Source organism: Sus scrofa, chromosome 1 (genome assembly GCF_054392235.1).
Source record: "Sus scrofa isolate SSC_HxYL_T2T_F1_AM1 chromosome 1, Sscrofa_HxYL_maternal_Yorkshire_Landrace_v2.0, whole genome shotgun sequence".
Classification (NCBI taxonomy): Eukaryota; Metazoa; Chordata; class Mammalia; order Artiodactyla; family Suidae; genus Sus; species Sus scrofa.
Window position 1 is genome coordinate 277,179,307 of NC_139383.1, and position 24,230 is coordinate 277,203,536.

Below are 24,230 nucleotides of genomic sequence, written 5' to 3' on the forward strand. Positions count from 1 at the left end.
AACAAAACAAAAAAACACACAAAAAAATTAGCCTCCATAGTACCACAGATTTACTTTGGGAGTTCCCGTCGTGGCGCAGTGGTTAACGAATCCGACTAGGAACCATGAGGTTGCGGGTTCGGTCCCTGCCCTCGCTCAGTGGGTTAACGATCCGGCGTTGCCGTGAGCTGTGGTGTAGGTTGCAGACGCGGCTCGGATCCTGCGTTGCTGTGGCTCTGGCGTAGGCCGGTGGCTACAGCTCCGATTGGACCCCTAGCCTGGGAACCTCCATATGCCGTGGGAGCGGCCCAAGAAATAACAACAACAACAACAACAAAAAAGACAAAAAGACAAAAGACAAAAAAAAAAATAAAAAAAAAAAAATAAAGCCTGTGAATGTAATACTTTCTGGTTCTCCTTCTGAAAAACGGATTCTCTGAAATGATCACCCTCAGGCCCCAAATCCGAAGTTTCTGTCTCCTATTTTTAAGGGCAGCAAAGTTATCCATACCCTCTCCTCTGCTGCCACCATGTGGTCATATTGGGTCATAGCCAGCATTTCCACAGGTTTTGGCAGAGCTTGGAGGGTTAAAGTGAACTTGTTATGGAGGTCTCAGAGAGCACAGCATCTCTGATGAAAGATACATAACCCGTTTGGAAAAGCTATAGAGCTGATAGTCTTCTATCCTATTCTGGTGAATTCCAGCTTACTCCAGCCTTGGGGAGTTTCCCCCACTTAAGCAGCAAACATTCACTTATGTCAACTAAGAGACCTGAGGGGACAGAGTCCCTGTGCCCAAAGACTTCATAGTCTGATGTATAAACAAATATGACTGAACTTTGGCAACCACACGTGCGGAAGAGGGGGTTACCCCACAGGAAATGGAGACAAGGAAGGTCATTGAAGTTATCAGCACTTTCACATCTCACAACTTGGGAAAAACTTTACATTTTTCATTAAATTAAATCAAATTCAAAATGATAGCATGATGCAATGGTAAATTCTTTAAAATTCATTGATTCCTAACATTTGAGAGTCCAAAGTGCCTTAAAAATCATCTAGTTCAGGAGTTCCTTTCGTGGATCAGTGGTTAACGAATCCAACTAAGAACCGTGAGGTTGTTGGTTCGATCCCTGGCCTCGCTCAGTCGGTTAAGGATCCGGTGTTGCCGTGAGCTGTGGTATAGGTCGCAGAGACAGCTCGGATCCCGCATTGCTGTGGCTGTGGTGTAGGCCAGTGGCTACGGCTCTGATTAGACCCCTAGCCTGGGAACCTCCATATGCTGCAGGTGCGGCCCTAGAAAAGACGACAAAAAAAAAAAAAATCATCTAGTTCAGAATTCCTGCTGTGTCACAATGGGATTGGTGCTGTCTTGGCAGCACCAGGATGCAGGTTCAATCCCCAGCCCAGCACAGTGGATTAAAGGATATGGCCTTGCCACAGCTGCTGCTAGATCACAACTGAAGCCTGGATCTGATCGCTGGCCCAGGAACTCCATGTGCTGTGGGTGGCCAAAAAAGAAAAAAAAAAAATGTATGCAAATTCAACCTCTCATCTTATAAGTGGGGAAACTGAGGCCCAGAGAGAGGAAGAGACTAATCCTAGGGCATGCATCTGGTTACAGAGAGGGCTAGAGTTCATGTCCATTGTATTCCCAACCATTGCCACTCACAGCTGGGCGCGGGTGGCAGTATGGTCTGGCGTATAAAGGGGCTTTGGGAGGAAGGGCTTTGTGGAGTCATGGAGGAAAAAGGGACATTTTGCGGGGAGGGGTACGTTGGGGTCATGGCCACAGTCCAGACAGGAGAGGTTCTGAAATGAAACACAGTCAGATGCAGGAGACCCAGCTCTAGCCAGCTTCACTCCTTCTTCTCTCTTCTTTAAAGTCCTCTCCCTCTTTTTCCTCCTCCAATCTATTCTTTCCATTGCCTTTTTCCTAATCGATCTATTTTATTGGCATTTGATCATTTTGCTTTCCCACCAAAAACTGACATGCATCATGGAAATAGTATAGATTTTGGAATACGTTGACCTGATTTTAAATCCTGCCCTGCCCACTAGCGGCACAGCTTGGAAGTTACTGAACTCTGCTAAGTCGATTTCTTCATCTTCAACTAACTGCATCCCACTTTGAAAGGATGTGGCATTCGGTGAGCTAATTAAATACTCATTGATTCTTACCAAGTACCAGGCACAGTTGTGGGCACTGGGGACAAAAAAAAAAAAAAAAAAAAAAACAGCACTTATTTGAAGGCTGACTGTGTTCCAAGTATTTCTTGCGAATTGACTCCTGTTACTCATCCTCACTTCTCAGATGAGGAAACTGAGGTATAGAGGAGTTCAATATCTTGCCCACAAAGATGTAAATGTCAGCTTACTCCCAGAGTCATGCCTATACACAGGGGGCAAAATAAAGTCCATGCCTTCATGGGCCATTCATTCCAGAGGAAAGTGAACTCGGGAAAACTACTGGGACAGTTTGTAATAGGCCAATATTCTATTCGTTTCTCTTTCCTTCCCCTAATTCCCCAAAAAGAAGGTACAAGTAAAATGAAGAGGAAGGGAAGAGAGCCAAGCACTCTCCTGCTTCAACTCTTTCCCTCCCTTAAGCAAATAAAAAAGGAAACCAGCAGCAGGGAGCCCTGGTTTGGTGACAGCTGCTGTCACTCACCTTAATGCATAGGTCGTGACTCTCAAACCTGTTCCAGCCTGGAAATCAAATGGGCTTGTGAAAAGTATGGCAGGCTACCTCCAGAATTTTTTTTTTTTTTTTTGGTCTTTTTTTTTTAGGGCCACACCCGTGGCATATGGAAGTTCCCAGGCTAGGGGTGGAATCAGAGCTGTAGCCACTGGCCTACACCACGGCCACAGCAACGCTGGATCTGAGCCGCGTCTGCGACCTACACCACAGCTCACAGCAACGCCGGATCCTTAACGCACTGAGCAAGGCCAGGAATGGAACCCGAAACCTCATGGTTCCTGGTCAGGTTCACTGACGGCTGAGCCACGATGGGAACTCCCCCACCCAGAATTTGTGATGTGGTAGGTCTGGGGTGAAGGCTGAAGATTTGCATTTCTAAGAAGTTCCCCAGTGAAGCTGATCTGCTGTTTTGGGACCATACGTGGAGAACCCCCGGACAACCATGAAGTATTGTTGTTCTCATTGCCAAGGTGAGGAAACCAAGTTTCAGAAAGGCTGGGTGCCTCGCTGGAAGCCCCACCACTGGTGAGAAACAGAGTCTGTTCTGACTCCAAAGCCTGTGCTGTTTGCACAACCCCTGAGTCAGGGATTTAACACCCCAGGGTTTCCCCGTTCCATGTCTGTTCACTTTATCCTATTTTTGAAAAGCAAAGTCAAGGTTCTGGGATATCATAATGTATTTTCATTTCTAAAGAGAACAGGAGTCGGATGGTAAAAAGCTTTTAAAATGTTTCTATCCAGTACCCAGGAATTCCTCTTCTAGAAATCCACACTAAGACAATGATCCAAAATACAAAGACAGTGTTTCGGCAAAAAGCTAGGAATCTAAATAGCCAGTATTAAGTATGGCATATCCAAGTAATGGAATTACAAATAATTTATTTAGAATTCTTATAACAGTCAAAGCATTAATGATATATTAAATCAAACACAACAAAATTCAATAAGCTCTCAATGTTATTAACGAAAAAACGGGAAGGAAATAAACAAGAACGTTAACAACTGTCTCTGCTTCTAATAATTTTCTATACTTTCCACACACTTTCTACAATGAGCTTTTATAATTTAAGAAAAAAAAAAACATACACTGTCTTTTTATTGATTAACTACAAGAGATACTATAGTTAGTCAATTCCTAAAGAGCCAGGAAAAGCCAAACTGTGAATTTCAAAGCTAACATTTAATTCCACATTACATTTCCCCTGACCCTGCCAGGTACATGTTTTAAAGTAAAAAACAAGAGGAAAAAAACTCAAAAGACAATCACTATTATAAACACAGAGACAGAAGAGCAGAAAGATACCTATAAAAATGATAACAGGGATTATTTTTGGTTGGTAGAGTTATAAGGCTTTTTAAGTCTCTTTTTAGTTTACCAATTTCTGTTGCATTTTCTACAATGAACACTGAATACTTTTGTGATAAAAAGTCTTTGCTGTTTTCCTTTTCGAGAGACAACCGCCGAGCATATTACAGCACGTCTATACAACAGAATAAACAGCCATTTAAAAATGTTGCATTTAATAACATGGAAAAGAGTTTGACATATTAGCTGACCATACGATAAAACAGTATGGTCAAAATTGATCCCACAGTTTGTTCAACAACAAGCAAACAAAACATCTGTGCATATAAAGAAAACACCTTGGACGGAAAGACTCCCACAATATGGATCGTGTTTTATCCTAGGTGGTAGGATTAGAGATTATTCTAACGTTCTTATTTTTGCTTCTATATTTTGGTAAATTTTCCTATATCGGATATTAGTTATGCTTCCCACATGTAGAATTTTTTAAAAAGCTACATTAAACAAACAAACAAAAAGCTTTGCTAAGTAAAAGAGAAACAGAAAAGGATGAGCAGGAATCTCTTATTGAGAGATCTTCCTCTAAAAAGCTCCATCCCAGTTCTAATTTTTCAGTCAAGCTGGTCTTCCAGCATCAAGAGGCCAGTCCACCCCAATTCTTCCTCTTACTACAGACTTAATAATGCTTAAGTGGGACATCAATTCCTGTGGCAAAGGTTCCCTCTCCCTTTATTTTCTTTTTTTGGCAGCACCTGTGGCATATGGAAGTTCCCAGGCCAGGGACGAATCTGAGCCACAGCTGAGACCTACCCCAAAGTGGCAACGCCAGATCCTTAAGCCATTGTGCCACAGCAGGAACTCTTGATGGTACAAACACATGTGGTCTGGAACCTTTAAACAAGACCCTTGGAGAGAACAGGTTCGGGCCGCGGGGGGGCAGAGGGTGGAGGGGAATGATTTAACTGCCTTCTAAGAGTATGAGTCTGATTAAAGTAAATATAATCTACAATCATTTGATGAAGGAAATACAGTATTTATGTTGCAAATAATACACTAACTATAGAATTATACTCCCGGACCTGGTGGAGACCTCTGAGAGCATATGAAGACAGTTTCCAGGGGATGGATTTTAGGATGCTGTGTAAATATTCACTGGAAACAATAACAGAGATGTCATGCTAGAGAATCTTAAGTAAATAGTTCAAAAGCCTGGCGTCTTGTTTTTACAACCTTAAGTCACTTTATTGCTAGCCGCGAGGTGATTCAGCATTCTGATTTAATCTGAGCATTTCCTGACTTTGCATATCCTAGGAGGGACTACAAAGAACAGCTGAAAAGCCAGAAGACACAGAAAAGAGCCAAAATCAACAGAGAGACGTGCAGCTTGGAGCCCAAACAATGAGGGATCTGTGCAACTAGACCAGCCACTCAATCTATTTCCAAATCGCTATCCTCGCTGTGGCAGGAGGCCGAGCTGCGCACCGACGTTAGCAACAAGACTTCCTTCTCTGGGAGCAATCCAAATTCCTGCAGGAATGCCTCCAGGTCCACGGCAAAGAAATCCTCCCCCAGCTGGTCGGTGACACGAACGAAATTGCCAATCAGCTCGCCGCCCTTGTAGATCAGCAGGGCAGGCAGGGCGTTCCTGGTGAAGCGGCTGCTGGCCCCGATCACCGAGCTCTTCACCCGGCAGAACTTGACGGCCGGGTATTCGGCGGCCAGGCAGATCATGCACCCGTTCATGGCCTCGGTCCCCGGGATGCCGTCCTCGTATATATGGACCATGATGAGGGTGCCCTTCGGCTCTTTGTCGATCATGTCCAGAAAGCCTTCTCCACTGGGGATCTCAAAAACCTGCTTGAACTGCGGCCCCTTGTGGAGCTGCTGCCGCATCTCTTCCATCCTCTGCTTCCGGTACTGCTGCAGAAACTCCTCGTCGTCTTGGTCCTCGTTCAGCATGGCAAAGTCCTTCAGAGTCATCTGGAGGGGGACCAGCAAGCGAGCATAAGACACATCAACCACACAGTTACTCGAGTCACAGAAGACGCGTGATGCAATATCTCACTGAGGTCTTCCAGTGGCCCAGCCGGGAAGGGACTTCTGTTACTCCCACTTTACAAATGAGGTTCCTAAGACTTGAGATTATTTACACAAGCTCACATGGGTATCAAGGGTAAGACCAGGAGCCAAACAAAATTTTTTAAAAGCCCAGGCATTTGAGTTCCCTGGCGGCCTAGTGGGTTAAGAATCTGGCATTGTCGCTGCTGTGGCTTTGGTCACTGTTATGAAATGGGTTCCCTTCCTGGCCCAGGAACTTCCAAATGCCTCAGGTGAAGCAAAAAACAAACAACAACAACAAAAACAGGCTTTCAACTACTGCATCATACGATCTCTCCATCCAAAGTAGCAGCATTGGATATTACCTCATGGGCTTTTGTCTTTTGGTCAATATTGACAATGGAATAATTATTTTATCCACTGTTTTGTTTCTGTCAAAAAGACTACAGGACATTAAGGAACTCTAACACTCATAATCCCTGCCCTGCATAATCCCTCTCTCCCTCCACAACAAAACATACAGTCACACACACTCTAAAAATGTATTCTTTTATTACTAATCACATGCTGAAATCACTCCTGCTTTATAACAGCAGCTGTGGGTGCACCAATTAAGCTATAACCTGCTTTTGCCACTCAGCGCGATTACATCATAAATTATTCTTGTTTCCAAATATTTTTTATAAAATTATACACAGCATCCCACCTACTAGAGCAACGACAATAAAAACAAAAATAAACAAAAGGGATTTAATTAAACTTAAGTTTCTACACAGCAAAGGAAACCCTAAACAAAACGAAAAGACAACCCACAGAATGGGAGAAAATATTTGCAAATGAAGCGACTGACAAGGGGTTAATCTCCAAAATTTATAAACACCTCCTACAGGGAGTTCCCCTTGTGGCGCAGCAGAAACGAATCTAACTAGGAACCATGAGGTTGCAGGTTTGATCCCTGGCCTCGCTCAGTGGGTTAAGGATCTAGTGTTACCATGAGCTGTGATGTAGGTCGAAGACACGGCTCAGATCTGGAGTTGCTGTGGCTCTGGTGTAGACCAGGAGCAACAGCGCCAATTCGACCCCTAGTCTGGGAAACTCCATATGCCGCAGGTGTGGCCCTAAAAAGACAAGAGACGGGAAAAATATTAAATAAATAAATAAACATCTCCTACAGCTCAATACCCAAGAAACAAACAACCCCATCAAAAAATAGGCAGAAGATCTAAACAGACAGTTCTCCAAAGAAGACATACAGACAGCCGAGAAACACATGAAGAGATGTTCAACATCACTCATTATTAGAGGAATGCAAATCAAAACCACGATGAGGTACCACCTTACACTGGCCAGAATGGCCATCATCAAAGAGTCTACAAACAAGAAGTGCTGGAGAGAATGTCGAGAAAAAAAGAACCCTATTACACTGTTGGTGAGAATCTAAACTGGTGCAACCACTGTGGAAAACAGTATGGAGATTCCTCAGAAAACTAAACATAGAATTACTATTTGATCCAGCCATCCCACTCCTGGGCATCTATCCAGAGAAAATCATGACTCAAAAAGACCCATGTACGTCAATGTTCATTGCAGCACTAAGTACAATAGCCAAGGCAGGGAAACAACCTAAATGTCCATTGACAGAGGAGTGGATCAAGAAGATGTGGTACATACACACAAAGGAATATTACTCAGCCATTAAAAGGAAAGAAATAACAGCATTTGCAGCAACATAGGGATGGACAGAGAAATTATCATGCTAAATGAAGTCAGTCAGACAGTGAGACACCAACTTCATATGCTATCACTTACATGTGGAATCAAAAAAAAGGACACAAGGAACTTCTTTGCAGAACAGATACTGAATCACAGACTTTGGAAAACGTGAGACAGGTTGGAGGGCGAGCGGATGCACTGGGGGTTTGGGATGGAAATGCTGTAAAAACTGGGTTGTGATGATCACTGTACCACTATAAATGTAATAAAATTCATTGAGCAATTAAAAAAAATTATACACAGCGTGCCCTATTTTGCTTAACCACTTCCCTACTTGCGGCGTTCAGGCAGTCTGAAGTTCCGTCCTGTGACAACAATTGGGCAGGACAGGAACGGTCTCTCTCAAGACTGCCCCCCGGGAACACGTGATGCGTTGCTTCATCAGGTCTCCACCTCAGTGTGAGGAAATGCCGTGAGCAGTGGGCACATTGCCCTGAAGCTGCTTCCCTCTCCTGCCCCGGGGCAGCAGAACATCCTGCTCCTGCGAGCAGCCCAGCTCCGCCTATCCTGGCACAGATGAGAGGAGAGGCTGGAGGCTGGGAGGCTGGGAGGCTGGGAGGCTGGGAGGGCCCACCCCAGATCAGGACACGTGTTGTTACTGCATCACAGCCAGTGCCAGTCTCTATCTCTGACCTGAAAGCATCCTTCTGGTCAAGGCAAACTCCTCACTTAATCCTCTTAGCTGCTCCCTGACCCTGGCAGATATTTCCACCCAAGAGCTCCTTTGGGCCACAGCCAAATAATGGCAGTCACTTTCAGACATTTATTCATGGGTCAGAGGGCATGGAGGGGAGGGGGCAGAATAAAGAGTCCTTGTGATACTGGAAAGGTAAGAGAGAGTCAGGGACCTAGTTCCAAACATCTTCCAGCGTGTCTGCTTGCTTCTGTTGTATTGCTCAGCTAGAATAAATTCTCATGAATAGGCTTCCGATGAAACAGAGCAACATGATGGCACAAACAGGAAAATCTGGGTTAGAAACCCACTTCCTATTAGCATTTACTGGTGGCGTTGCCCAGAGCGAGACCCCTACCATCTTTTCAGCTTTGGTTTCACCATCTGTAAAATGAGGATAATACCTCCAACCCCAGAGGTTGATTTCTGGCCTAAAGTAAGACCTGGATATAGGGCAGGAAAATCACATTTCCTGAGCACTTTTTTTTTTTTCCCCCATTTTTGGCCACCCCAAGGCGTATGGAGTTCCCAGGCTAGGGATCAGATCCAAGCCACTGTCATGACCTAAGCCACATGAGGCAATGCCGGATCCTTAACCCACTGTGCCAGCCCAGGAAATCAAACCCTCATCCCAGCGCTCCCAAGACACCACCGATCTCAATGTGCAACAGCAGAAACTCACTTTTGATGGGCCAGGCCTGTGAGGGGCACTGTGCCCACAGCCCTGTGAGGTAGGAGCCTGACCTCATTTCACCAGGAACACACCAGACTCTCAAGGGAAGAGACACCCCCCCAGTCACCAGTGGCAGACCTGAGAGTCCACGTGTGGCTGAGCTATGACTCTATCCTTCCCTGCACTGCACAGCTTCTTGGAGGCCAAATCAAACCTCCTCCACCTCTGGAATCACCAACCCAGTTCCAGCAGCCAGGGTAGGCTCCGAGCAAAGCCTGGGTGCTTCTAATTACCTTCCCACTGATCTTCTCCTGGAGGTCCTTCTGCTTCTGCTGCTCCTCCTCCTCGTCCAGATGGGACCTGCAGCTCATGGACAGCTTCTTGATCAGTCTCTCCATCTCCCGGCACTGCTCCTCCCGCTGCTCTGTCTCCAGCTGTTTGTAGCGCCGCCAGTCATGGATCACGCCTTTCGGACCTGAGTTGGGGGTGAACGGGGAGGTGACCAAGGGGAATCAGCAAGGAATCTGGGGCCAGCACACATCTGTCTAAAGCCTGCCCTGTCAACAGCACAGTCATGCTCACAGAGGCTGGGCAGTCTACATACAAGCATGTCCACGGGCCACGCAGTTGCGTTCAATAAATGAAAGTTCATCTACTCAAAGGAAAATAAAGCAACTCTTCAAAAAAAGGAGGTAGCTACGTGGTCCCTGACATGACAATTGCTCACACACATTAGGTCAAAAAAAAAAAAAAAAAAAGAGAGAAAAATGCAGAACAATATCATGGTATGATTTTCAAACTTTTAGAAAAAGAATGTATGTACCTGTATAAATATTTACAGATAATTTGTATATGGGCATCTACATTTGTATTTCCATAGAAAAAGGGCCTGGAAAATAGGTAAATTGTTAACAGTGGTTGTCTCTAGGCAGTGAGACATAAGGGAACTGGTGAGAGAGAGCTTTTTACTTTTTTCTTTTGACATCCATATTATCTGACTTCTTTTTTTTTTCCTTTAACTTTGTGGCTGCACCCATGACATATGGAGTTCCCTGGCCAGAGACTGAAGCTGAGCAGTAACACTGGATCCTTTAACCCACTGAGCCAGGCAGGGGATCAAACCCGCAGATTAACCCACTGCGCCACCATGGGAACTCCTAATCTGACTGGTTGTCCTGTTATTCCAACTAACCCCGAACCTCCCTGCCCCTGTGCTATGCAGCCCTGTCCCCTGGCTGCGTGATTGTAATATCTCCTGTGGGAGCTTGGCCATGTGACTTGCTGTGGCCAATGGATCCTGAGCAAAAAATTCCTGCGCCACGACCTGCTTCTAACAGCCCTCTCTCTCTGCCCCAAACAGCATGTCCCAAACAGGGGTTGTCCCGGGTTGCTCCTTCAGCCTCATTCCTAGAATGACAGTTCACATGAAGCAGAAGCAGAGCTGCTGCTGACCCATACGGGCAGTATGCAACATGCTGTCACAAGCCACTGAGACTTGAAGGTCATCTGTTACCACAGGGGGGAAAAAAATCTGCCTGAAGATAACTTCAAAAATGCTACCAAGAAATACTAAGAAAGACATGAATAAATGGTAAAGGAACACCAAATATTCCTGGCCAGGAAGACCCAGCATCACAAGGGTACCAATTACCCCTAAATGAATCATATATTTCATGCACTTCCAAGGAAAATACATGACTACGCATGTGTGCATGCTCCTAAATTTGTTCTAGAAAAATAAGAAAGCAAAAGGTAAGAAAATAATAACATAAAAGAGAATGGATATATGTATAACTAAATCACTCTGATGTAAAAATGAAACAACACTGTAAATCAATTATGCTCCAATAAAATTTTAAAAAAAGAAAAGAATGACACAGAAGAATATTATGTGGAACCAGACCAAACAGATACTAAAACATAACACAATAATTCAAAACAGCGTGATACAGGACAGTAAAAGACAAACCAGGAGTTCCTGCTGTGCTGTCTTGGGAGTGCTGGGACGCAGGTAGGTTCAATCCCTGGCTCTGGCACAGTGGGTTAAGGACCCAGCATTGCTGCAGCTGCAGCTCAGGTCGCAACTGTGGCTCGAAGTGAACCCTGGCCTGGGAACTCCATAGGCCATGGGGTGGGGGCACAAAAAGAAAAAAAAAAAAAAAACGCAAATCAATGAAAGAGAATACAAAGTACAGCTGAAGACACAAATATAAACAGAAATTCAGGAGTTCCCCTCATGGCTCAGCAGTAAAGAACTTAACTAATGTTCCATCCCTGGCCTTGCTTAGTGAGTTAAGGATCCAGCGTTGCCGTGAGCTCTGATGTAGATCAAAGACGTGGATTGGATCCCGCGTTGCTGTAGCTGTAGACTCACAGCTGTGGCTCTGATTCAATCCCTAGCCTGGAAATTTCCATATGCCTCAGGTGCAGCCCTAAAAAGACAAAAAAAATTTTTTTAATAAAATAAAATAATAAAAATAAATAGAAATTCAGTACATGTTAAAACTGACATATTGAAACAATGGAGAAAAGATGGTTTATTCAATAACTGATGTTAAAACAAATGGGTAGCAAAACAAAAAACATTAAGTTGGAGCCCTGCCATATATGTAGCACCAAAATGAGTTCCAGATGAATCAATAGTTAAAAGTTAAAAAAAATTTCATAAAAAAAATTTTAAAAAGACATGGAAGCATCTTTTTAAAATCCTGGAATGGGAGTTCCTGTTGTGGCTCAGTGGGTTAAGAACTCGACATAGTGTCCATGAGGATGTGGGTTCAATCCCTGATCTTGCTCAGTGGGTGGAGGATCTGGCATTGCCGTGGCTGCGGTGTAGGCTGGCAGCTGCAGCTCTGATTCAACTCCTAGCCCAGGAACTTCCACACCCCTCAGATGCAGTCGTAAATAGAAAAGAAATACAAAATAAAATCCTGGAGTGAAGAAAGGCCTTTTAAGTAAGAAATAAAACTAAGAAACTATAAAATAGTGCTTTCAGAGTTCCTGCTGTGGCGCAATGGAAACGAATCCGACTAGGAACCATGAGGTTGCCGGAGATCCCTGGCCGCGCTTGGTGGGTTAAGGATCCAGCGTTCCCGTGAGCTGTGGTGTAGGTCGCAGATTCGGCTTGGACCCTGCATTGCTGTGGCTGTGGTTTAGGCCGGCAGCTGTAGCTCCAATTGGACCCCTAGCCTGGGAACCTCCATATGCAGCCCCCAAAGCAAAATTAACTAATTAATTAATTAATCAATGCTTTCAAGCACATAGCAATAAAAAAAGATTTTCTGCCAGGGCATAACAAAAGCCAAAGATAAACAACAAACCAGTAGAAATATCTGCAACCCATAACCACATGTCAATTTTCTTAATACACACCTCCCTAAAAAGAAAAAGACCAACTACCCAATTTCAAATATGAGCAAAGGATATGAAAATACCTTTCAAAATTATAAAAAGCAGCTCGACAACACACTTAAAAATACAGAAAATAAAACTAAACTAAATGAGTTGCCATTTGACATCCATCAGGACAGCAAAGATCAAAAAGTTTGATAACGTAATAGGGGGTCGACTAAATGGGGAAATATCACACTGCTGCTTCAACTATAAACCAGGGAGTTCCTCTTGTGGTTCAGTGGATAACGAACCCGACTAGTATCCATGATAATGTGGGTCCGATCTCTGGCCTCACTCAGTGGGTTAAGGATCTGGCATTGCCATGAGCTGTAGTGTAGGTCGCAGACGAGGCTCAGATCCCACACTGCTGTGACTGTGGTGTAGGCCAGCAACTGTAGCTCTGTTTCGACCCCTAGCCTGGGAAATCTCATATGCCACAGGTGCAGCTCTAAAAAGCAAAGAAAATTTAAAAAATAAAATAAAAAACTATAAACCAGTCCTGCCTCAACAGACAGCAATTTGGAAACAATAAAATGTGAAAGTATAAATATGCCAATATACTCATGCCCATGAGTTATGTGATATAAAACACCTATTAGTTTGAGAAGCTGGATTCAAACACAGGCCAGTCTGTTTGAATCACCAGCATGGTGCTATGCACACATATTCGTATTGAGAAGTGAAATGACTAGAAGCATGCATGGTGAAACAGTAACACTGGGTTATCTCTGGAAGCAGGACTGGAATTAGAAATGATGGTGAGATTTCTGATATAATATTTAATGGACAGTTTTTAAACCTATTGTTCCCAGGGAGCAGGGATTTCCGGTACCTGTGTTGACCGAGATGCCTTCACCTGCCAGCTCAGCATCTGCAGGCATGGAACTGCCAGCCAGGGCACCCCTGCCCCTTTCCTTGTCCTCATGGTCGCTGTCCTCATCCTCACTGCTGCTGTAATAGTACTGCAGCTTCTCCCCCAGCAATTTATCATCCAGGGTCGTCATGGTGCCTGGGAGAGGGCAACACAGCAGATTCTTGGCTGGCTTGAATCAGACAGATGTGAATGTGAAGAGCTGGGGATCACCTGTGCTCAGACTGTACTATTTACAGGACCCTGAATGCGACAGTTTTCCTAAGAAGGGTCTCAACCAATCCATACCATGACCCTGTGTGATAGGGTTTATCGTGCTCTTTCTGTCCGAGGTAAAACTTAAGCTCAGATGAGCAAAGTTTCTCTGCCAACTTTTGCAGCAAATGGTGGGCGGGCCTGGGAGCAGACCCCAGGGATTCTTGAGTCCAAGAGACTGAAGGTCTGAGTCACTGTCTTCTACACAGTATACCCTGAAGTAGTGTGGAGGCTTGGATGAACTTACGGACTGACTGAAGATTTTATCTACAGATACTTTTCGGTTTACCTATCAAGTAAGACTGCTGGATATTGAAAAACTGGGTAAGAATCCTTAGGGAAAACTTCCAAAAAGGACCAAGAGTGTGATGCTTAGTTACTGTTTGCCTAAGTCAATCACTGTTTGCTTTCTACCTCCCAGTCAGCGCAGTGACGGTTTGAACGGACGGACTCTGAAACCCTACCAACTCTGGTTAAGAGAAGGGCCCACGACAAGATTTTAATAACTCCCAAATGTTTACAGGACAATAGTTAGCGCCAAGCTTCTGCATCAGAAGAAGCCCGGAACATTCTGGAGGAAAGGTATAGCTTAGTCCCTCACAGGCGTGCTTGTGGATCCCGCAAGGAGGGGTTGGAGCTTCAATACGCCTTCCCTTAAGCATCGTAACTCTATGCTTCCTTGAATAAAGACATACCCAAGCCTATTAGAAACCGTCACAAAATGACTCTCCCACTGGACAGAGAGCTCTTGAAAGCAGAGACCTCCAATGCCCGGCACGAGAAATCAGCACAATTTGCTAAGTTCACATAGAACAGAGCCTGGATCGGTGGGGGAATCCGAGGACCCAGGCAGTTAGACGGGGAGAAGGGTGCAGGGGCAGGGCTAATTGAGAAAAAGCGCAGGAAGAAGGCTGGAAGTGAGGGTAGATAAATAAGAGGAGGGGACGGCAAACCTAACTTAAAAAGGCGGAGGGGCCAAGGCAGTGCAAGGTGGGCAGACAGGGACTGGGAGGGATGTGCGCTCCGTGAGGGCGGGACCGCGGACTTGCAGGTGGCAAGGGCTGGGCCGTTGCCACCCCGTGGAGGAGGCGGGCTTTCAGGGGAGTGGTCGAGGTAGGGGCCAGCGGAAGAGCAGAAGAGTAGTGAAGGAGGCGGGGCCAGCGAAAGAGATCGCAGAGGAGGTGCAGCGAGTGGGGAGTCGTCGAAGGGCGGGGCCAGCAGGAGTGGCGACGGAGAGGCGCGGAACCTTTGACGAAGCCCAGAGGAGGTGGGGGCCAGCGGAGGAGGCGGGACAAGGAATCGGAGAGACAGGGGGTCGAGGAGGCGCGCCGACTAAGGCCGTCTTATCCGGACTCGCCAATCACCCGTATTCCATCACCTCCCACAGGTATTCCATGCCCGGCGCTTGTTCCCGGCTGACCTCAGTGCAGTTACCCGGACTAGCTCAGTCCGGATCCCTTCAGTCTGGCAACTCCTGGCACTTCGGAAAGAAGGGTTCCCTCGGTTGCAGGAAGAAAAGCTGGTCGGAGCCTAGAGCACTAAGAGAAAAGCCGCCTGAGTCCCGACTGCACCGGACCAATGAGGCGGGCTTCCTGCGTCAGCGCGGACACTCGCTGCCCAATTAGAAGAAGCCTGTCCCGGCGATCGAGGAAGAAGCTACGGGTCCTGCTTTGGGACAAACATCTCGGCAATAATAATGCGCTTCTATTTGCTTTGTTCTAACTTGAACGAAAGGCCACACTAAATATGCCCAGCTCTGAGCAATAAGAACACTTTCGTTACCTTTGAAGTTTCCGAAGGCATTCCACGTATAGTTTTTATTGATTCACACCATGTCTAATAAGACACATTCGGATGTTAATTTGCCCAAGAACACACAGCCCCTTTGGAGTGAAAAAAGAAGAAAAAAGCCAAGTCCGTGACAACTAAACGCAAAACGAAATCCTGGATTATATCCTAGAACAGAAAAAGGACGTAAATGAGACAACTGATGAAATTTAAATAAGGTGTATCAAGTAATTATAGTATTATATCAATAGTTTTGATAATTGTACTATGCTTATGTAAGATGTTGATTTTGGGGGATTATGAGTGAAGAACATAGGGGAACCATACTACTTTTGCAACTTTTTGAAAACCTAAAATGATTTCAGATTCTGAGCCCCAATTTTTGTTTTGTTTTGATTCTGAGCCTTTATTGAGGCGTCCAGTACAGAACAGGAAGTAGCTTATAGAAAGCTTTGTGTATTGAATCATTCGAAATATACTGAAGCAACACATTTTAAAATAGGTAAGTTTTATCTCGCTAAAATTTGAGGGAGAGATTCTTTTTTTTTTTTTTTTTTTTTTTTTTTGGTCTCTCTAGGGCGCATCTGTGGTATATGGAGGTTCCCAGGTAGGGGTCTAATCAGAGCAGCAGCAGCCAGCCTGCACCACAGCCACAACAACGCCAGATCCCAGCCGAGCCTGCGACATACACCACAGCTCAGGGCAACACCAGATCCTTAACCCACAGAGCAAGGCCAGGGATCAAACCCGCAACCTCATGGTTCCTAGTCGAATTCGTTCCTGCTGCACCACGATGGGAACTCCAAAGGAGAGATTCTTATTTGTGGTTCTACACCACGTGCAATTGTCTACAAATTTGTATATGTGCATATTTTTCTGAGAAACTGTTCAGATTATCAAGCATATGAATCCCCATTCCCAAATTTTGAGAACAATTTTCTTTTTTAAGAATAAGCCTCTACTTTTTTTTTTATGAAGACTATTTATTTATTATTTATTTTTGTCTTTTGTCTTCTGTCTTTTGAGGGCCGCACCCACGGCATATGGAGATTCCCAGGAAAGGGGTCTAACCGGAGCTGTAGCCACTGGCCCAGGCCAGAGCCACAGCAACGCCAGATCAGAGCTGTGTCTGCAACCTACACCACGGCTCACAGCAACACCAGATCCTTAATCCATTCAGCGAGGCCAGGAATCGAACCCACAACCTCATGGTTCCTAGTCGGATTCATTTCTGCTGCACCAGGATGGGAACTCCAAGAACAATTTATATAAAGAGGTCCTGTGGTAACTTTTTGGATTTTTGTTTGCAGAGTGAATAATGTTACCTTAGTCAGAATAATGTTACCAACTTGAATATGCTTGTGATTTGCTTTAAGTGACAAGCCAGCACCCAGCAGCAGTGCCACTGCATGGGAGAGTCTTTGAGTATTCGTTAAATGAATCCTAGATGAATACTTTGCTTTTTTGTTTTTACTCACATCTCCATGAAACATAAGTCTTCATGCATGGTGTCTCCTTTTCCTTCAAAATTCACTTTAAATTTAAAGCTGCACTCTTCAAGGTGGCCCTTGGTGCTGCCCTGGGCAGGCTACTTCCCCACTCACCAAGCCAAACAGTTCACAGCTATTTTCTCTCAAATCTTCAACACTTTCTCCCTTCTCCTGGCTTATGACCTTGATTCTTATTTCACTTTAAAATAGAAGCAATCAGGGGTTTCCCTTGTGGTGGAGCAGGTTAAGGATCCAGCATTGTCACTGCGGGAGCTTGGGTCACTTCTGTGGCACAGGTTCAATCCCTGGCCTGGGAACTTGCACATACCTCATCTGCAGCCAAAAAAACCCACAAAAACCAAAAAAACAAGAAGCAATCAAAAGACACTGGCACCAGAGTTCCCGTCGTAGCTTAGCGGAAACAAATCTGACTAGCATTCATGAGGATGAAGTTTCCATCCCTGACCTCACTCAGTGGGCTGAGGATCTGGCGTTGCCTTGAGCTGTGGTGTAGGTCACAGATACGGCTGGGATCCCAAGTTGCTGTGGCTGTGGCATAGGCCGGCAGCTACAGCTCCAATTCGACCCCTAGCCTGGGATGCTAGGGTGCAGCCCTAAAAGGACACTTGCACACTCAAAATGTACCAACAACTCCCTGCATCCGTGCCTGGTAAATGAATCACCAGTACATGGACCCTGCTCCTCTAGCCTATAAAGGAATGTGCTCCTGCAGTTACCACCTCTCTTTTCCCCTGCATATTCAGGCTTTCTACAGCCAACATGTTTCCTTAGTTTTCATCTCTAAAAGGAAATCCTCTCAGCATTTTCCACTGTTCAGATTGTTAAAAATCAAGACTATGGGGAATACCTGGCTGGTGAGAGTATCCAAATTGATGCTTATGGATGGCAGTTGAGAAATATCTATCAATATTGCAAAAACTTACGCCTTTAACCCAGTAATTCCATTCCTGGAAGTTTATCCCATAGATATACTTTCATGAATACATAGGGTTTTTTTTAACAAAAAAGGAATGTGGAAAACATTATGTATTAGTTTTCTGCCTTTCGCATTAAAAATAGAAACAAATATTATTTTCTTATATATGCATAAAGAAAAACATGGAAGAATAAACAAGAAGCAAACAAATATTTACTTTCCAGGGGCAGACGGGAGTCGGGAGTAAGAGGGAGACTTTTTTTATATATAATATTTTATGTGTTATTTTTTTATTTTTCATTTTTGGGGTTTTTTTTTTTTTTTTGCTTTTTTAGAGGTGCACCCGCGCGGCATATGGATGTTCCCAGGCTAGGGGTTAAATTGGAGCTGTGGCCGAAGCTCAGGCAACACCCTATCCTGAACTCACTGAGCGAAGCCAGGGATTAAACCTGCGTCCTCATGGATGCTAGTCAGATTCATTTCCACTGAGCCACTACAGGAACTCCTTTGTGGAATTTTTAATCATCTGAAAATATTATCTATCCTGTTCCAAAGTTTAACTCGGAGTTATTGTCTTGGCTTAGTGGTTAACAAACCCGACTAGCATCCATGAGGATGCAGGTTCTATCCCTGGCCTTGCTCAGTGGGTTATGAATCTGACATTGCCATGAGCTGTGATGTAGGTCACAGATGCAGCTCAGATCCCGCGTTGCTGTGGCTCTGGCGTAGGCTGGCGGCTACAGCCCCGATTCGACCCCTAGCTGGGAATCTCCATATGCTGCTGGTACGACCCTAGAAAAGACAAAAAAAAACTTAAAATTCCCCCCCCCCCAACCATGCCACTCCAGCTACATCTCATCTCCTTTACAACCGGATCCATTAGATCTGCTCTATTCCCCCATCGTCTTACTTCCATTAGGCTTTTGTTCTCACCAGTCCCCTGAATTCACACTTGTGAAGGTAACCAAGTGACTTCTAACCTGCCAAATCCACAGTTAAGTCTCAGTTCTACTCTAATTGAACCACTCAGCAGCATTTGACAGTTAATCAACTGGAAACCCTTTCTTCTCTTGGTTTTCAGGATACCTTCTCCTAGTTTCTCCAGCTTTGCCAAATGCCCTCATTTACAGCTCTGCTTCTGACCTCTAAATAACAGAATGCCCGAGGTTCACCCTTTTGACACCTTTGTGTATATCCATTCTACATATACTCCTCTCAAAGAATGACATGGAGGCAATTAATTATGTGCCAGCAGATTTACTCATATGAAGGAGAGAATCAGTAGGTGATTGTCAGCAGTCCTGAGCCATGACGGGAACTCCAGTTTGGGAATATTCTTGGCTGTTAATTCTTCAAATATTGCTGGTGCTCTGTTCTCCCTTTTCCTTCTGGTATTCCAGTGACATTTGTGTTTAAGCCATTTGCTCTTGCCTCAAAATTTCTTCAATGCTCAGTTCTAGGTGTATTTTTTTCCCACTCTTTTTCTCCTTGTGTTTCCATTTCGGTAATTTCTATTGACTAATTTTCAACTTCATTCATTTTTTTTCCTGGCTGCATCAAGTCTACTAGTGAGTCTGTTAGTGGCATTCTTCTCTACCACTGAAACTTTCACTTAATAGCATTTTTATTTTAATCTTCCTCATGGTCACCATCTCTCTGCTAAAATCATCCATCAGACCTGGCATGTTATCTAAATAGAGAAAAAGACTGAAAATGGGCAGAGATTCCCCCAATTTTTGCAGCCTCCAAGAGCTTTACTCTGCCCTGCTAGGCTGTACTTGGTCTTCATCAAGTCATCAACTGGATTCTTAACTCTTCTAACCGGTTGCATCTGACCCAGGTAGGAAGCGCTCAAGTCTTCTCTCTTACTACAGGTGATTGTCTCTTAGATCTTTGGCCAGTTGTTTGCTTTGCAACCTCAACTCTCTGATAATGCAGCTGACATCATTACACCCCCAAGAGAAATTCCACACCCTGATCTCCTGTGCTGTGAATGTGATGAGATAACCCATTCTTGAGTATATTACCTTCCTTGAGATTTTGCAGATTAATTAAGGTTACCAATCAGTTGACCTTATGATAGGGAGATTATCCTTAATTGTTTGGAATGGCCAAATGTAATCATATAAGCCCTTTAAAAGCAGGTAACTTTTTCTCCGGCTGGTGGCAGAAAAAAGATTTGCAGCATGACAGGGACTCTTTAGTTTGTTACTGGTTCGGAGATAAAAGGGAGCCATGTGAGAAGGAACGTGGTCGGCCTCTTGAAACAGAGAACATTACACTGATAGCCAGCAAGAAAATTCAAATTTCAGACCTACTATCACAGGGAACTGAATTCAGGCAACAATCTGAATGAGCTTGTACATGGATTCTTCACTAGAGCTTCCAGAAAGTAATGTAATCCTGCCAAAAATCTTGTTTTCTGCCCTAATCAGACAACCCAGCTAAGCTATGCCCAGCCTTCTGAACTAGAGAAATTGTGAAATGATCTTTTTTTTTTTTTTAGCCCCTAAATTTATGGCAATTGTTGTGTGGCAGCAAAAGATGAGTTCAAGGGGAAAAATCGTGAATTTGAAGTTAGCTTCATTCTTTTTCATTGTAAAGGTAGGAGCAGTGCACTTTCTGGCTTTCTGCACTCCAGGAAAGAAACTGAAAGTCCATGCCCCAGTTCTTCTATTTTGACTTGGAAAGCGCTGGGTGGAAGGTACCTACTTTTGGAAACTGTTTAGTAAGTCATGGGGTCAGATAGTGAGTGGAACTGGATATAAAGATTGGAGGAATTTAAGCATATTTATTCTAGGAAGTGTGTACTCATGGGCATATGTTTTAGAGCTTAAGAATTTGTGTGTGTGTGTGTGTGTGTGTGTGTGTGTGTGTGTGTGGTTAATAATACCCGAAATCGTCCTTTGTAGTATAGGCCTTTGTTTGTTCGTTGCTTTTTAGGGCCACACCCGCGGCATATAGAATTTCCCAGGCTAGGGGTCAATTAGGAGCTACAGCTACTAGCCTACACCGCAGCCTCAGCAACTCAGGCTCCCAGCTGCATCTGTGACCTACACCACAGCTCAAGGCAACGCCGGATCCCTGACACACTGAGGGAGGCCAGGGATGGAACCCGCATCCTCATGGATACTAGTTGGGTTCGTTTCCACTGAGCCACAATGAGAACTCCTGGTATAGTTTTAAGACTGATTTTCCTTGATGTCTCTTAATATATTCATTTTCCAAGTTGTTTATTACAGAGAAATTATCCAGTGGTATCCTTGCTGGGAATATAGTTTGCATCTATCAGGAGTAGGACTGTGTACATGAGTAGTTAACAGTATTCATTACAGCTATTCAATTTATCTTACCAGGATTTTGGGATGATGTTGATAATAAAGTTTTCTTTTAATGACAGCGCCATGTGTAATTTATAGTTTTTGAAGTATTTTACCTGTACTGTAAAGTTTTTGTTTGTTTATCCATACAGAGTATTGAAGATATTCACTAAGGGAAAAATAAAAATCCATAAGCTGTTTCGTGACTGTTAAAGCATTTGCTTTTTTTTTTCTTTTTTTGGCCACACCTGAGGCACATGGAAGTTACCAGGGCCAGAGATGGAATCCAAGCCACGGCTTCGACCCAAGCCACTGAAGTCAGATTCTTAACCTACTCTGCCACAATGGGAACTCCAGCATTTGCCTTTTATTAAGAGAAAATCCTGATCCAACCAGAAGATGTATAAACTATTATTAAACATATTTTAAGTTTTGAAATAACCGAATGAAATTTATATAGAAATGCTTAAATGCCTTGAGGCTGGGTTCCAAGTTACAGTTTTTCCAGATGATGATGATTAGAGATAAAGCGAAATTTGGTCCTCCACTTTTTCCAGATAAAATTTGTCCCCTTATTTTTGTAAATTTAGAGCACATTAATCCCTATCACTTGGATTATTTTTGTGATATAAGTATTAAAGGTCTAGAGATGCTTTGGGATGACGTCAACCAGTATGAGGATTGTTTGAAATACCCAGTCTCTTTTCCTCCCATCCTTCCCTCATTCCTCCCTTTCTCTCTCCTGATGTGGGGCCAATTTCTGGCAACTCATACATCCTTCTTATTTAGAAATTAAACCTTTGCTTTTTGTATAATGAATATAAAACCAGTAAGGGCTACTTCTTTGTACAGTAGAAACTTTAAGTTTTAAAAGTGGTATCTTTAGTGTGGGCTTTAATTTTGTACATATTAAATAGCTTTAGACATTGGATTGTTACAAAGCAATTAAACTTTTAAAAGTGTTGATTAAAGTATGAGAAAACCAGAAAACCTCTTTGCTGTTGTAGCTTTGGTGACAATATTTTAGGTAACAATATTTTTCTTTAAATAGCCCAAGCACTTAAAACTTAAGGAGCAAAATTTCTTTTTCTTTTTAAGAAATATGTGAGTTACTCTTATTTACATACACTTTTTTTTTTTTTTGCTTTTTAGGGCCATATGCCAGTCCCCAGGCTAGAGGTCAAATCAGAGCTACAGCTTCCTGCCTACACCACAGCCACAGCAACATGGGAACATGGTATCCAAGCCACATCTGCGACCTATACCACAGCTCACGGCAACATGGGATCCTTAACCCACTGAGCAAGGCCGGGGATCGAACCCGAGTCCTCATGGATATTAGTTGGATTCGTTTCCACTGCACCACAATGGGAACTCCCTGATTGACTTTGAAATGTTAAACCAACCTTATTGTCCTGAGATAAACCTTATTTGGACATGCTGTACTATACTTTATAAATTAAGTGATTTTTGCATCCATGTTCACAGAGATATTGAGCTGTAACTTTTTTTGTAAACTTATTGTCAGGTTTTGTTGCCAGGTTATCTTGGTCTAATAAAACTAGTCCGGAAGACACCTCCTCCTCCATTTTCTGAAGGAGCTTCTGCAAAATTGATGTTACTTCATCGTTAAATGTTAATAGAATTCACCTGTGAAACCAACTGGGCCTGGCATTTTCTTTTTTTTTTTTTTTTTTTTGTCTTTTTGCCTTTTTTAGGGCGGCTCCCATGGCGTATGGAGGTTCCCAGGCTAGGTGCCTAATCCGAGCCTGTAGCCCCCCAGCCTATGCCACAGCAACTCAGGATACGAGCTACATCTGCAACCTACACCACAGCTCATGGCCACACCAGATCCTTAACCCACTGAGCAAGGCCAGGGATCAAACCTGCAACCTCATGGTTCCTAGTCGGATTCATTAACCACTGAGCCATGACGGGAACTCCTGGGCCTGGCGCTTTCTGTGTAGGAAGTTTTTCCTAATGAATTCCATTTGTTTAGTAGATATAAGGCTATGGCAGGCAGCTTCTGCAATGGTTCCTGGGCCAATAAATAATTTATTGCCTCTTAGCTCACAATTCATCCATTTTGCTTTGCAACAATGGACATTGTTGCAATCTCTCCTTTTAAGTCAGCACAATGCTAAGCTTTCTCAGTAGAGGACACTGGAGGAGGAGGGGCTGTGGTCAGTGGTGTGGCTACAAGGATACCCAGTGGAGTTCTTCCCCAGCCAAGGGCCCAGCCCAAGTGGTTTCTTGAGGACCTTGCAACCTCCATTTGGCTTAGCAGTAATTTTCCCATGGTCCTTTCAACATGGAGATTGGCACCCAAAGGCCACGTGCCTGCCCTGGCAGCCAAAGGTTTCCTGTCTGCAGTGGTGTCAGTTCCCTTGACAGGCTCCTGTGCAGCTCACCTGTCGTCCAGAGACTTGCTTTCTGTTTGCCAGCAAGGAGTCCCAGCCTGGGCAAACCGGCAAACTTCTCTGCTGCCCAGCAGGCTGAACTTCACCTTCTCCAAAGAAGTCTGAACCCCAGTCTTGGTAAGAGGCTCCTTTTCAAGTTTGTCCTTTCTTAGGTACTCTTCCTAAGCCAAAAGGTACCATATGGAATTTCCTTTTATCTACAGTCCCTCATCTACTCTAAATTTTAATAATTTTTATATCAAACATCTCCTCCATGGTTTTTTATCTCCTGATGAGGGATAAAGAAGTTCCTAGGTCCAGTGCACACTCAGAAGAAGGGGGTCACACAGGACATGAATAAAAGGAAGCAGAGGTCTTCGGGAGCTGTATCAGTCCTTAAGTGTGGTCTTGACCTAGTGACTTGCTTCTAAGGAATAATGACAAAACTGATGGGCTATTACTGCCAAGATTCAGTTATAAAAGAGTGTGACTTCTTCATAGTGCTCTCCCTTACTGTCTCAGTGTCCCTCTGTCCATCTCTCTTGTGCAGGCATACAGGCAGCCTCACCCCCACCCTGCTCAGTCCCAGGCTCTTCCTGCTTGCATGAGCCAA

At 44.1% G+C, this 24,230-nt stretch overlaps 1 protein-coding gene and 1 long non-coding RNA gene across 2 annotated transcripts; one reads left to right on the forward strand and one right to left on the reverse strand.

Moving 5' to 3' along the window:
• Positions 1-3,543: 3,543 nt before the first annotated feature.
• Positions 3,544-15,263, reverse strand: PDCL (phosducin like). The gene is made up of 4 exons (XM_001927696.4): positions 15,104-15,263; positions 13,390-13,566; positions 9,458-9,639; positions 3,544-5,967 (listed from the first exon to the last, which is right to left on the reverse strand). The coding sequence occupies exons 2-4, from the start codon at positions 13,559-13,561 to the stop codon at positions 5,416-5,418; spliced, it is 906 nt and encodes a 301-aa protein (XP_001927731.1). The 5' UTR covers positions 13,562-13,566; positions 15,104-15,263; the 3' UTR covers positions 3,544-5,415.
• Positions 14,879-22,794, forward strand: LOC110259713 (uncharacterized). The gene is made up of 2 exons (XR_014827738.1): positions 14,879-15,973; positions 22,371-22,794. It is a non-coding gene; the product is annotated as an uncharacterized LOC110259713 (long non-coding RNA).
• Positions 22,795-24,230: the final 1,436 nt, after the last annotated feature.

Coding starts and splice junctions, on each gene's coding strand:
- PDCL (XM_001927696.4), bottom strand. CDS start 13,561: ATGACGACCCTGGATGATAAATTGCTGGGGGAGAAGCTGCAGTACTAT. Junction 9,640..13,389: donor AGGCATCTCGGTCAACACAG/GTACCGGAAATC, acceptor CCCCCAACTCAG/GTCCGAAAGGCGTGATCCAT. Junction 5,968..9,457: donor AGGAGAAGATCAGTGGGAAG/GTAATTAGAAGC, acceptor GTCCCCCTCCAG/ATGACTCTGAAGGACTTTGC.